This window comes from Anarhichas minor, unplaced genomic scaffold (genome assembly GCF_050575085.1).
Source record: "Anarhichas minor isolate MPS153535 unplaced genomic scaffold, ASM5057508v1 ptg000024l, whole genome shotgun sequence".
Lineage (NCBI taxonomy): Eukaryota > Metazoa > Chordata > Actinopteri > Perciformes > Anarhichadidae > Anarhichas > Anarhichas minor.
In genome coordinates, this window is record NW_027466470.1 from 1,057,535 (window position 1) to 1,071,965 (window position 14,431).

At 44.7% G+C, this 14,431-nt stretch overlaps 1 protein-coding gene across 1 annotated transcript in view; it reads right to left on the reverse strand.

Annotated features, from left to right (window-relative positions):
• The window catches only part of efr3a (EFR3 homolog A (S. cerevisiae)), a 75,871-nt gene that overhangs the window by 5,527 nt on the left and 55,913 nt on the right, over positions 1–14,431 (reverse strand). The window contains exons 12-23 of the mRNA XM_076097581.1: positions 14,254–14,368; positions 13,341–13,392; positions 11,874–12,046; positions 11,340–11,415; positions 8,275–8,436; positions 6,799–6,930; positions 6,646–6,713; positions 5,715–5,842; positions 1,405–1,490; positions 1,103–1,151; positions 652–755; positions 513–562 (exon numbers count right to left, since the gene is read on the reverse strand). Of these exons, the coding sequence (XP_075953696.1) occupies positions 513–562; positions 652–755; positions 1,103–1,151; positions 1,405–1,490; positions 5,715–5,842; positions 6,646–6,713; positions 6,799–6,930; positions 8,275–8,436; positions 11,340–11,415; positions 11,874–12,046; positions 13,341–13,392; positions 14,254–14,368 (1,195 nt within the window). The remainder of the gene's footprint in view (positions 1–512; positions 563–651; positions 756–1,102; positions 1,152–1,404; positions 1,491–5,714; positions 5,843–6,645; positions 6,714–6,798; positions 6,931–8,274; positions 8,437–11,339; positions 11,416–11,873; positions 12,047–13,340; positions 13,393–14,253; positions 14,369–14,431) is intronic.

Here is a 14,431-nt window from a genome sequence, read left to right on the forward strand (position 1 = left end):
CTGTCGGACATCTCGCCCTCAGCTTGTCTTTAAAGGCATCGTCCAGATGTTCTGTAGTGTGTTTGTGTGACGTTCTTCTCCACAGTCACAGCTACCCTCACCAATGATCAGACTCTGCTGTCATCAGTCTGAAGTGGACTTTAGTGTGTTTATTAACGTCATCTCAACATGAAGCTGAATACAGAAAACAGTTAACAGATAAACAAAAGAGCAAACTCATAAAAGCACAAGTTCAAACACCAGCTGAAAACACACATTATCTTACATGTGGACGATTAGCATATTAGCATGCTTAATTAACATGCTGACATTTAGTCCTTCCTCATGTTTAGCCTGTTAGCATGCTATGTTAGCATTCATCACAATGTGCAGCTGAAGCTGGCGTGATGAACTCAAACACCAGCAGCACAGCAACCACATAACGTACAGAAAGCTACGCTTCAGTCATAACGAGAGTCTAACAAAGTCTCACCGAGAACCTAAAACGTTATCGTAAAACACAGATCACTCACCTAATCGTAAGCTCGAAGATTTGTGCCAGCCGGTCGTGCAACATGTTCGCCTGCAGAAACAAATGATAATCAGAGTTTATTAAACATTAACAGTCATAACTTCACTGGATTGCTTCTCATTGAGTAGTTTTATTTCTACCTTGGACTCGCAGTGAGCAGCAATCTCCTCAAACGGAGCTTTCTGGAACTTCTCCATCACCTGACGCCTCTTCTCCCTCTCCTGCTCCTCCAGACCGGTGGTGTCTGGAACACAGGAGGAACAAAGATAAACTCCTCCTCCTCCTCATGTCTCACTCTCTCATCTTCAGTCACAGTTTACTTCATTACGTTATGACGACAACAATACCGACACGAAGACAGCAGAATATATTGATGTCAAAGTAGTAAAATGCATTCGCTATGTAATAAAAAGGCCACATGTGAGCTGAGCATCAACTTAAAGTCAGCGGACATTACTGTGAATGTTTTTGGCTACTGGCTCCTGACAAAAAGCCGATATTGAGTTTGTGTTGACGGAGACTCTTCAGCGAGTCCACAAGAAAAGATGAAGCTTAAAGAACAACGTCTCTTGAACGTGTGTCTGATCTCACCGATGGCCTTCTTCAGGGTCTCGAAGGTGATCTCCTCAGCGAGCTGCGACTAAAAACACAGAAGGATCAAAGAAAAAGACTTTCAACAACACGTGAAGCTGCTCAATCACCTCCTCTACATGAAACTAGAGATTGAGACCATGAACTCATGTTTACAATGTTTACTGAGGCAATAAATCAAGAGAGAAGTAGAGTCATTTTCTCATAGACTTCTATACAACCAGAGGAGTCGCCCCCTGGTGGACACTAGAGAGAATGCAGCTTTAACACATGAAGCATCGGCTTCAGTCTAAAGAACCGACCTTGTCTGGAAGGCTGCTGGACACGATGTCCACTTGAAGGGAGATTGTGTCCACTAAACTCTTCCTCCTGCTCAGACGATCTAGATCTGCAGGACGAGAGACAAGTCAACCAGAGATTAATATCTTATTCATATCCATTAGTGTTTTACCACACGGTGGTGTTTGTAAAGTCAACTCTTTCAACCTGTAGCGCTGAATTAAAATATAATCCGTGTTTTTCTCAGATGTTTTTGGCACCGCCGGCCATCTTTGAGTTTCATGGTGCTGTTGAGCTGAGATGTGCCGTTAGCTGATATATTTATTAAAGAAAGTCATTATTTGTTCTTGTTCCTGAGCCTGAAAGCAGCAAACACACAAAAAGCTCAGAACAACTTGGCATCCATTTTTGTTTCCAGTGACTCCCATCACTAGAACAGTGACTCGCATCACTAGAACAGTGACTCGCATCACTAGAACAGTGACTCGCATCACTAGAACAGTGACTCGCATCATTAGAACAGTGACTCCCATCACTAGAACAGTGACTCCCATCACTAGAACAGTGACTCCCATCACTAGAACAGTGACTCCCATCACTAGAACAGTGACTCCCATCACTAGAACAATGACTCCCATCACTAGAACAGTGACTCCCATCACTAGAACAGTGACTCCCATCACTAGAACAGTGACTCCCATCACTAGAACAATGACTCCCATCACTAGAACAATGACTCCCATCACTAGAACAGTGACTCCCATCACTAGAACAATGACTCCCATCACTAGAACAGTGACCCCCATCACTAGAACAGTGACTCCCATCACTAGAACAGTGACTCCCATCACTAGAACAATGACTCCCATCACTAGAACAGTGACCCCCATCACTAGAACAATGACTCCCATCACTAGAACAGTGACCCCCATCACTAGAACAATGACTCCCATCACTAGAACAGTGACTCCCATCACTAGAACAGTGACTCCCATCACTAGAACAATGACCCCCATCACTAGAACAGTGACCCCCATCACTAGAACAATGACTCCCATCACTAGAACAATGACTCCCATCACTAGAACAATGACTCCCATCACTAGAACAGTGACTCGCATCACTAGAACAGTGACTCCCATCACTAGAACAGTGACTCCCATCACTAGAACAGTGACTCCCATCACTAGAACAATGACTCCCATCACTAGAACAGTGACTCCCATCACTAGAACAATGACTCCCATCACTAGAACAGTGACTCCCATCACTAGAACAGTGACTCCCATCACTAGAACAATGACTCCCATCACTAGAACAGTGACTCCCATCACTAGAACAATGACTCCCATCACTAGAACAGTGACACCCATCACTAGAACAGTGACTCCCATCACTGGAACAATGACTCCCATCACTAGAACAATGACTCCCATCACTAGAACAATGACACCCATCACTAGAACAGTGACACCCATCACTAGAACAATGACGCCCATCACTAGAACAATGACGCCCATCACTAGAACAATGACGCCCATCACTAGAACAATGACGCCCATCACTAGAACAGTGACGCCCATCACTAGAACAATGACGCCCATCACTAGAACAATGACGCCCATCACTAGAACAGTGACACCCATCACTAGAACAATGACGCCCATCACTAGAACAATGACGCCCATCACTAGAACAATGACTCCCATCACTAGAACAATGACACCCATCACTAGAACAATGACTCCCATCACTAGAACAATGACACCATGATGGACTCATTGTTCCGCTGCTGAGAACATGAACTCTAAAGACACATGAGGAAGTAGAAGGGCCCTCAGAGAGCGGAGACCTGTTAAAGGAAGTCAATACTAATCTGTATATAACACCCGGTGATTGGGGTCCACTCCAGAGTGTGACGGGTTGTTCCTACATCACAACTTATAAATATCAGGCCTGTAGTTATAATCCTGCAGTCAGACGGACGAACAACAAACACAACCGGAAACACAACCTCCTTGGTGGTCAGCTCAGCTCTATGTCAGTCAGGACTCAAAAAGTTTGTCCGACAACAAATGAAGACACTTTGCTGGAGCAGAAGAGCTCACCAGATGTTTTCATTAAGACTACAGAACAACACCTGTCCAATCAGAAACCAGACGAGACACGGACTGAAGTTACATCAGCAGCCATCAAAGAGTGACGCGATGGATGTCTTCAAACAGTCAGCTGCTGCTGTTCTGCATGAATCCACATAAGCATGTCAACAGAGCTCGCCTGCTGAGTTCTGATCGTTTTGTTCTAGAAATCACCAGAAAAACAAAAACATTGTTTTTTTTGTTCAAATGCTTAAAATGACCAGCGAGCTCTTGCAGTGTGAATATTGACTTCTCTCAACAGGATGAAGCGCTGCACTGTGACGTCGTTCAACTGAGAAGTAAACTCTTCATGATCAACGTGAAGGCTTACTTGTCATAGAGCTAAACTCACTTTCACATTCAGTGTTGAGATGTGTTCAGAGAGAGAAGCAGCACACACACATGTATTTAAACATGTGTTGAAGTGGAAGAGAGAACTGCTCATAGGTTTTTAAAGCCCTTTTTTTAGTTTTGATGCTTCACAGATTGCTGTTTTTGTAAATTAAATTAAAGTCAATTTTGAGTTATTATCAGTGAGCGTCATCAAAAAAACAGCAGAGCCAGGCCGAGCAGTGACGAGAGTCTGCAAAACAGACAACAAGTGAAACCAGTTAATCCTCTGCACCCCAAAACCTCCATCAAACACAACTACTCTGTTCTGTTTACGGTCTACGAACGCACATCTACACGTAGCACATGTACACGTAGCACATGTACACGTAGCACATGTACACGTAGCACATGTACACGTAGCACATCTACACGTAGCACATCTACACGTAGCACATCTACACGTAGCACATCTACACGTAGCACATATACTCACCATGACATGTCCAGATGTAATGCAAAACAAAACTGTTTTAAAAATGATCAAACCGTTGTGTCTTTATACACAGAGTGATGCTACAGCTACACACAGCTACACACAGCTACACACAGCAGTGTTAGACAGTTTTAGACTTGTGGTTATTGGTGTAAATTAAACCTAACCAAACTACTAGGTTAGGTTCAGTAAAAGACTAAGTTTGTGCTGCTGGTGGTCTCCTCCACCACACCGGACCGTCTCTCTATTCAGACTCATTATAAACACATTTGTATTACTTCAAAAACAAGTGCAAGACGTATGTTTCCCTTGAAGAGTAATAATCAGCTTGTCGTTACTTCACTGTGCAGAGCGCACACACACTGAAGGACAGCAGGAGACAAAACACACATCAGACAGAAACCACTAATCAAAGCAGAGTATATTTATGAAGCATGTCTAAAGACAAAGTGTGGAGGAGATCTTTAAGTCTCCGTCAGGTTTTAAAAGCACAGAAGAAGAACGATGAGAGAAGGTCTCTGTTGTGTTGGGAGATCTGATCTCCTAACCTGCGTCCTTCTTGCTGGTTTGTCTCCAGCGGTAAAGAAAAGCTGCTCAAGAGAAGCAGAGCTATCCGCTGTAGTCAAAGCAGTGAGCTGAACTAAAGCAGGGAGGACTCTACAGCGCTACTCTAGGAGTCACCTCTGGACGCCTGCGTGCACCTGTGGAGGATCTTTCCTACGGTGTAAAGCACTGATGTTTGGTGAAAGCGCGGCAGAGGGAAACAGAAGCACACGGTGCGTTAGACCAAAGACGAGTAGAAAAGAAAACATTTCTCAACATTGAACCGGTTTGATTTGGTGAAAATCTAAAAGAATGTAATAATATCTCAAAGCTAGATTTTTAAAATGAGTCTTGAAGATGAATCGGTGCGTTGATGATCTATTTCTGTTGCTGGACTCTTCCAGAGGTTCAAGTCGCTCTAATGTAAAATATCCCTTTACATGACCAGAGAGGACGACTGTGATGAGCAACAGAGCCGATCACATAACGTGTTTTAACTCTTTAAGCTGTTAATCCATCAGAGCCTGTTCAGCTAAACCTTCACCAAGAGTGCCAACAAGTTGTGAGGGGAACTAAACCAGTACAGTGTACCACAAGACTCTCCAGGCTAACTCCTCTCATCACTCTCTTTCTAGTAACTTCTTACACTCTGGATGTTACAGACAGCAGCATATGAAGTTTGGTATGTTGCTTCTTTAAAAGCTATCTGAGCTGAGGGCACATATTTCACCAGAGTGAGGTTCCTATTAAAGCTGAAAGCTGCAGACTTCAAACCTCAGAAAGCGCTAACGAACCTTCTCCTAAACACGATGGAGGGCGCTCCTACCTGTGACCTGGGGAATGTATGGGATGGAGAGTCTCTCTGCGTTGTATCCCGGTCCAGCCAGACACTCCGCCATGTCGGCCGTCTGGAAGTACAGCTGTCTGTCCTCCTTGTCCAGAGATTCAGGGAGTCTGGCAAGAAGACAAGAGAGACACAACGTATTTAGATGAATTTGGATTTGGACGTTTTTTTGTTTTTTTTTAAGGGTGCCCACATAATCTGAATAAAGCAGAAGTGAGCGGTCTAGAAGCTCTGAAGCACTCTCATGTTTGGAATCCCTGAATCTTCCACTGCAGAGGGGCGGAAGCAGCAGAGAGGGATTTAAAATCGGAAATGGATTCTGGTCCTCATAATCTCTTAATCAGGTTTCATCAGATGCTGATTTTGGAGCACAGTGTTACATATACATATATATATATATATATATATATACACACACATGTATATACATATACATATCTATACGTATATGTACATGTACATATACGTATAATGAAGTTTAAATCCCTCAAACAAACTGGAGAAGGTGAATATTTTTTTTAAACAAATGCTAAACGCTAACAACATGGCTGAAGCGTTATGTTGTTGGATAAAAACATGTGAACTTTCTTTACGTTTTGACTCATGGGCTTTAATGCTCAGAAACAATCCTTCTCAGTCACTATTCAGCCTTACATGAGATCATACGTCTACTTTCTGTACTTTACACTGAAGCAGTTATGTTTGTAGCCGACATCACGACTATTCTTAAAGCTGCAGTTCGTGCGGTTGTTAGATTGGGTTACGCAACCGACGAAAGGTAGCAGTGGGCGCCGTGTCCGATATCTTTTACAACCGACGTTCTTTCAGCTGTGTTGAGCTGTAACTCCACCTTCAGATAGCTTCAGTCCCTTATGACACCAAAGCTCCAGCCTGCACAGCAGCGGGTACTTACGCACACTTGTCTCTGAAGATGTGCTCCGGGAGGAGGAACGGAGCATCCATGGTCCTCAGCTCAATAACCTGGAGAGAGACGAACACAAACCTTTAACAGCGAAGGTCTCTGAGGCTTCATGAACAGCGCAGTCAGAATGAGCTGATGAGGCACCTTGCTGACGTGCTGACAGAACGGAGGGTTGGCGACCATCTGGCTCAGGAAGTTGAGGTACGCCGCCACCAACGCCATGACACCACAGCGGATTACCATCGGCATGTTCTCCTCGTTAGCCAGAGCCATGTCCTGCACAAAGCACACACACACACACACACACACACACATCAGCAAACACACCGACAGTAAGACACCACTATCTGCTCCAGTAAAGTTTATTCTCACTCATTCACTACTCATGATGTAGTTTGGATGAACGTTTCTTCACTGTCTTTATGACGATCGAAACACTTTTAGTGAACGAACACCGACGGTGAAGATTTGCTTGTTATTCTCCATCATGTCTGTCATTAACAAGTGACTGCAGGAACACATCACAGACTGGTTCATGGCGTGTCACCGCGGTGTGAGAACACATTGAGAGAAGCAGATGCTCCTCCATGAGAGGAAGTATACTCTGTAAACACTCGCACTCCTACCAGCTATCGCTAATTAATACACCTGAAGTTGCTCTCTGGATTGCTGGTTGCTCTGCTTGTCTACGACGCTGTGACATTTCAGAGCGATGAGACCTCAGCGTGATACACAAACGAGCAGCTGGCGTGTGTGTGTGTGTGTGTGTGTGTGTGTGTGTGTGTGTGTGTGTGTGTGTGTGTGTGTTCACACCTCTCTTACGTCTCACATGTAGGAGGTTTTATTGGACCTGCGTGCCGTCTGCAGTCTAATGACATTAGGACTCTGCTGCTGACGATGACATCGCCGATACTCATCAACCATGAGAATATGACACGTGACTCCATGAATACTCATCCTCACATCAGGGTACCACTGGATGTAAAGCACCAGTGAGAGCTTTGAGAGCTGGGAGGTAACTCAGTGGGAACTCTTGTACTTTTCACTTCACTACATCTATCTGAGAGCTGCAGTTGACAGATTCTGCGTTTCAGGTGAAAATCTTAAATACGGTTTAAGCTCGACAGGAAACACAGTTTCACCTGTCAATCACCGTGTAGCCCCGCCCTAAAGCATCCCCTGCTTTATGGTCTGTTTGACTCTAAATGGACCATAATGTACTAAATGAACATCATGCTGTATTGAAGAAGACTTGAAACTAGAGATTGAGACCATAAACTCATGTTTACAATGTTTACTGAGGTAATAAATCAAGAGAGAAGTAGAGTCATTTTCTCATAGACTTCTATACAACCAGAGGAGTCGCCCCCTGGTGGACACTAGAGAGAATGCAGCTTTAACACATGAAGCTTTGACTTCACTCTAAAGAACCGGAGGTTGATGCTGTAGACATATTGTTCTCTGATATTTTTGCACTGGGTTATTCCTATTATTCCTGCTTTTACCGAAGACATGTTTGTCTGTTTTTTTGTTTGTCTGCATGTAAGAACAGCCGCAGCAAAGTTTATAATAAAACACCAACAAATCATACGAACGACATCGGCTGAGAAGAATAAATACCTGCAGGGCGATGGAGAGCCGGATGAGGTCGATGACCACTTCCTCGTTGGCCAGCTCGATGGTCAGAATAGCCAGAGTGGTGAAGAGCAGCTCAAAGTTCTTGTGGACGTTGTCCTCCTCTTTACAGCCCAGATAGATGTGACGGTAGAGCTGCTGGCCGTGCTGGAGGTGAGAGAGAGAAGAAGAAGAGAAGATATCAAGAGATGCAAAGAAAGAAGAAGAAGAGAAGATATCAAGAGATGCAAAGAAAGAAGAAGAAGAGAAGATATCAAGAGATGCAAAGAAAGAAGAAGAAGAGAAGATATCAAGAGATGCAAAGAAAGAAGAAGAAGAAGAAGATATCAAGAGATGCAAAGAAAGAAGAAGAAGAGAAGATATCAAGAGATGCAAAGAAAGAAGAAGAAGAAGAAGATATCAAGAGATGCAAAGAAAGAAGAAGAAGAGAAAGTGAAATAAATCTTTAAAAAGTGTACATCTGGGAGATTCGATGCGAGGGTTCAAGGACGTCTATGCTGTACAGATTTTAAAGCCTCTTGAGGCAAATTTGTGATTTTGGGCAAAACAAATGAATTGAAGTGAATAGACTTCATTAGCAGTGCGGGTGAGAACAGAGTGAGTGAGCCTCTTCCCTCTCTCTCTGTTAGTCATGGTGAATCCCTTCTGTTCAGCCAGCACCTGTCTTCCTTCAGCTCGGTTGCGTCTTTGACCGCTCACCCTCACCTTCACCATCGGCTGTGTGTGTCGTCCCCACGACAAGCTGCTGTGACCTTCAGACCACAGCTTTGGAGCAAAGGAGGCTTTGAACATGACCCAGAAAGAACCTCCCAGGTCTGATCCAGCTCATCAGCTGGACTCCTCTGCTCACCTTAATGCTCCAGACATGTGGCCTGGTGGGATACCACTGGGACGTCTGCCAAGATACACTAATGAGCTGCCTTACACTTACTCCAGGACGTCAAACAAATCTCATGCAAAGATCCAAACGTGTCAGTCCGTCCCTCAGCACTGTCTGACTTCCTGTCTGTGGCTTTCAGCTCACACATATGTAATTAAAGTATGTTTTTAAAGGTGCAGTATCTTCCTTCAAACAGCAGGAGGAAAAAAAGGCATACAAATGCCCGCTGTCAGCATTGTTTGTGCATTTATCTGCTTGACATGGAGCCTAATGGAGAGTGAAGGCCATTGACTTCCATTCACCACTAATGAATTCAATGAGAAGACCAGCTGGCTTCATCTGCTCTGAACTGCTCCTGATGTTCAGGTGTTTGTCAGTAGAGGTCACAGCTCAGGTGGGATTCACAGGTTAAACTCTTTATTGGAAGGTGCTGATGAGAACCGGGCTTTTCCCGTCCGGCTCAGGAAGCTCTGCAACCTCCTCGAATGAAACTCAATCCTGACACTTCTGCAAATGTTCAATTAACCTCCGCAACGGACGCTACGTCTTCGCTGTATTCGTTTGTTTCTCAGCAAGATTACAGAAAGAACTACTGGCTGATCTTCATGAAACTAGGTGGACGGGTCACGCTCAGGAAGAACCCGCTCCAGAGCGGATCTGGATCACTTTCGTTAGCATTGTGAAGACACGGCCTTGAAGGAGTTCTGTGCTCTTTTATTGCCCTTCTAGTTTTTCATTGTTTCATTAATGTCAGATTTTCTATTTAGGTTCTATGTCTCATATTCTGTATTCTATATTGTTTAGTTGAACCGTTTGTGTAGCAGGTTTGATAACCAACTCATCTCATGTTTTGCTACTGGTCACCTCTTACGGGGGGGTTTTGTTTTCGGTACGCTCTGTAGCATCGCTCAAGAAATAACCCGGGAAGTTTGGGAAGGGATCGGCCTCGGCGGAGGTTTGTGCTCTCCGAGTGACCCTCTTAGTCACTGTTCCTGCCTCCACACATGTCCGTAACCTCGGGGTCATCTTCGATCAAACTCTCTCATATGAACGCCACGTCAATCACATCACAAAAACCGCCTTCTTTCATCTCAAAAACATCGCCCGTCTCCGTCCCTCCCTCTCCTCCGCAGCCGCTGAAACACTCATCCACGCCTTCATCACCTCTCGACTGGACTACTGCAACAGCATCCTGTACGGCTCACCCACCAAAATCATCAATAAACTACAATACATCCAGAACTCAGCTGCCCGTCTGCTCACCCACTCCCGCACCAGAGACCACATCACCCCAGTCCTTCAAAACCTCCACTGGCTCCCCATACAGCAAAGAATCCAGTTCAAGCTCCTCCTCATCACCTACAAAGCCCTCCACAACCTCGCCCCTTCATACCTTTCGGACCTCCTGTACCATCACATTCCCAACCGCAACCTCAGATCTGCTGACGCCAACCTCCTTACCCCCCCTACTCTGTCCAAGCATCGAACCTGGGGGGACAGGGCCTTCTCCGTTGCTGCCCCCTCCCTCTGGAACTCCCTGCCCCAACACCTCAGACATTCTTCGTCACTTGCCACTTTCAAAACTGCACTAAAAACTCACCTATTCAAATCTGCTTTTAACCTCTAAAGTCAGTCATGTTTGTTTTCGTTCTTCCTTTTCATGTTTATTTTATTTTATTTATTTTTTTCTTACTGTTATGTCGTATATTTTGTTCTTATTATAAATGCTTCTATTGTTTCTGTTTTTAACATGTAAAGTGTCTTTGAGTGCCTTTTAAAGCGCTATATAAATAAAATGTATTATTATTATTATTATTAGTCAACTCTCCATAAAGGTTTGAGACGTTTTCATCTTCACAAGCAGAGCACGTTTACTCTTTCTGTAAATGTGAAGCCAGAAGCTATTCTAGATGTTCTCACTAAACAGCAGATTTGTAATGAAGGATTAGTGTTTTACCGCTTTGTGACAAGCTGCAACTTTTGCTTTAGTTGCTCGTAAATGACACATGCCAACGGATGATTTTGGTTGCAGGACATGGAAACCGTTATTTGATGAATAAAAGACCTCAGGTGTTTGGTGCTCTGCTCTTTGGTGCTCAGTTGATAACAAAGAAGTGAGACTTCTTCAGAAAGAGCAGAGCAGGATTACATCTTATCTTAGAGTTTCTACCTTCTTCATGAACGCAACGTCTTGCTTGGAAATCTTCTCTCTTTTAATCTTCAATGCTGCAACATTAGGAATGATTCTGCAACGGAGACAGAGACAAAAACAGAATTCAGTGGTGGAAAGTACATCTACTCAAGTACTGTACAGAAGTACATATTCAAGGCACTTGTACTCTTCTTGAGTATTTCCCTTTTCTGCTACGTTATACTTCTCCACTACATCTCAGAGGTACATAATATACTTTATACTGTACTACATCTTTAAACATTTCTAGACTTTTAGTACGGTTTTAAATGCAGGACTTTTACTTGTAGTAGAGTATTTCTACGGTGTAGTATTGGTACTTCTACTGCAGTAAACGATCTGAATACTTCCTCCAACGCTGCCAGAAAAACACCAGCTACCAGAAGAGAAGCCGGTTATTGAAACCAGTTTCAGAGCCACTACCTTACATGCCATTGAGTTTCTGCTCTCAACGTTACAATCAGACGTGGCTCATTTACTCTGAACACGGTACAGCTCAGGGGTATTTTGTACCTGATGCCGCGCAGCTTGGCGCGGTTGTCATGGCGGTCGATGATGTTGTGCAGGATCTCGTGCACCAGCTGCCTCAGCTCGCTCTCCTCCATCAGTGAGATGGAGAAGAGCGGATCCAGGAAGGGAGGAGGCAACGCAGCTGCCATGGACTTGGACTTAAAGCCAGAGGTTACCTGAGGGGGGGAGGGGGGGAAGGTGTGAGTCGATTTATCACAGCGTGATGCGATTAATCCACAGGGAGTATCGAGGAGAATCAGCACTTAAAGGTTGCGTTCACAAGCAGCTGAAACGGTCCTCATGTTGACCTTTCCTCCCGTACGAGGCTGAGCGGATGAGTTATGATCAGAAGGAACAGATGCATGTGGAACCTGTGTGAGAACATGAAAGCTTTTATATCAAACTTATATGTCAGCGCGAGTGCTCTGCAAATAAAGACTGTCAACGGCATTCTATTCAAAAATCCATGTGAATGCAGCATCACACGCACACACACACACACACACACACACACACACACACACACACACACACACACACACACACACACACACACACACACACACACACACACACACACACACACACACACACACACACACACACACACACACACACACACACACACACACGGCCCCATCTGCATTGCGTTATAAATATTTTGACCTTTCACCTCCTCCAGCTGCACCATGCTCCATCTGAGAGGCCAGGTGGTGGCGAGGAGGACAGACGAGCGCCGTAATAGATCGCTCTGAGGATGTGCACGGACGACTGCAGGAATACAAGTGTGTGTGTGAGTGTGTGTGTGTGTGAGAGTGTGTGTGTGTGTGTGTGTGTGAGTGTGTGTGTGTTGGTGTGTGTGAGTGAGTGTGTGTGTGCAGCAGTGCTGGGTGTGTTGGTGTGTGTGTGTGTGTGTGTGTGTGTGTGTGTGTGTGTGTGTGTGTGTGTGTGTGTGTGTGTGTTGGTGTGTGTGTGTGTGTGTGTGTGTGTGTGTTGGTGCCACCTGTGCCTCCTCGTGTCGGTCTCTCACAGAAGAAGGTAATGAGAGAGAAGGAAGCGTTGAAGTGTTATCTCCAAAGAGACAGAACTGTTAAACGCTACATAAATAATAAAGTGGGGAAAACGTCATCATGACACAAAAAGTGACTTTTTAAATAGAACATTTTCACAATATAAATGTACCAAAATCAAATAAAAGCGAGCTGCAATAACGCACTTTAATCATTTTTATTTCACAATCCATTGGTTGATTATATACTAGACTACTAACTATTATGTTTTGTCCTTGTTTGGTTGTTAATTGTTTGTGTGGCACCATTACGGTGGAGTTTTCTTCTTCTTCTGTTTATTACAAATAAACCAGAATGTTCAAAGCATCACTTCCTGTGATGTTTGCAGTGAAATCAGCTGATTAAATCCAGGGTCCAAACAAAGAGACAAAGGGACAAAGAGACAAAGAGACGGACTCACCATGATGAGCGAGCTGAGCAGCATGGTCTGGATCCGCTTGGTGCCGTGATGCCTGAGTGACAGCAGAGGAAGAGGACGTCACGTTATTCCGTCAGAACCAACACGCCGAGTTCACCGTCACTACAGCGATGCAGTCGGCTCTGACTGGCCGTAACATAAACAGCATGACAGTGGCCAACACGGCAGCTTCCTTATTTATCTTTAAAGCCTTGTAACTGAGGCTCAGAACACCACACGGCTGATCGAGGCTCAACTTCTGCATCATTCTCCAGATATAGTCTGTTTGCTTAATGAAAGGGAGGACATCTACAGGACTGTGAAGGGCTTTAATGTAACCTCCCAATGCTGGAATTCACATATACATTGTGAAAACTTTCATGGTGAAATATTATCGTAGCATTTTGGCGTATCAGGGCCACTGTAGTGTTGGGGGAGGGGGAGGAGGAGGAGGAGGAGGAGGAGGAGGAGGACGGGGCTCGTTTGATTTGGGATTATCTGTTCTTGCTCCCCTGAGGCCTGAAGGGATTAGATTGTTTTTCTTGCTTTTGGTCGTCTCAGTGACCCGGCAGCTGAATTCACTGCAGGACGTCCAGGAGGTGAGGCGAGGACAGATTAATACACAATTCACTTTGTAAGGGGGGGGGGGGGGGGGGGAGAGGAGGAGGAGAAGAAGAAGGAGAAGAAGAAGAGAAGGAAGAAGGAGAAGAAGAGGAAGAAGAAGAGGAGGAAGAAGAAGAAGGAGAAGAAGACAGAGAGACTGAGAGACAGAGGTTTTTACAGATTCTAGATATAATAAATTGTGTAATTTTGCCACATAAAATATAAAACGCATCTTTAAACTGTGGTGGATTGTGCGGTTCAGAGAACAGATGAGAGCGCTTTGATTCTTGGGTAACGACGGCGTGTGACTCACCCGATCTTCACGGTGTCCAAGGTGTGGCAGGGGGTCCCGTAGACGGGCACCCTGCCCATGACGAACATCATGACCTCAGCGCGCTGGTAGTCTGGCAGGTTTCCACCGAAGAAGCCTGGCGAGGGAGACGATGAGTCATATCTCTTTTTGAGGTTAAACACATGACATCGTTTTACAA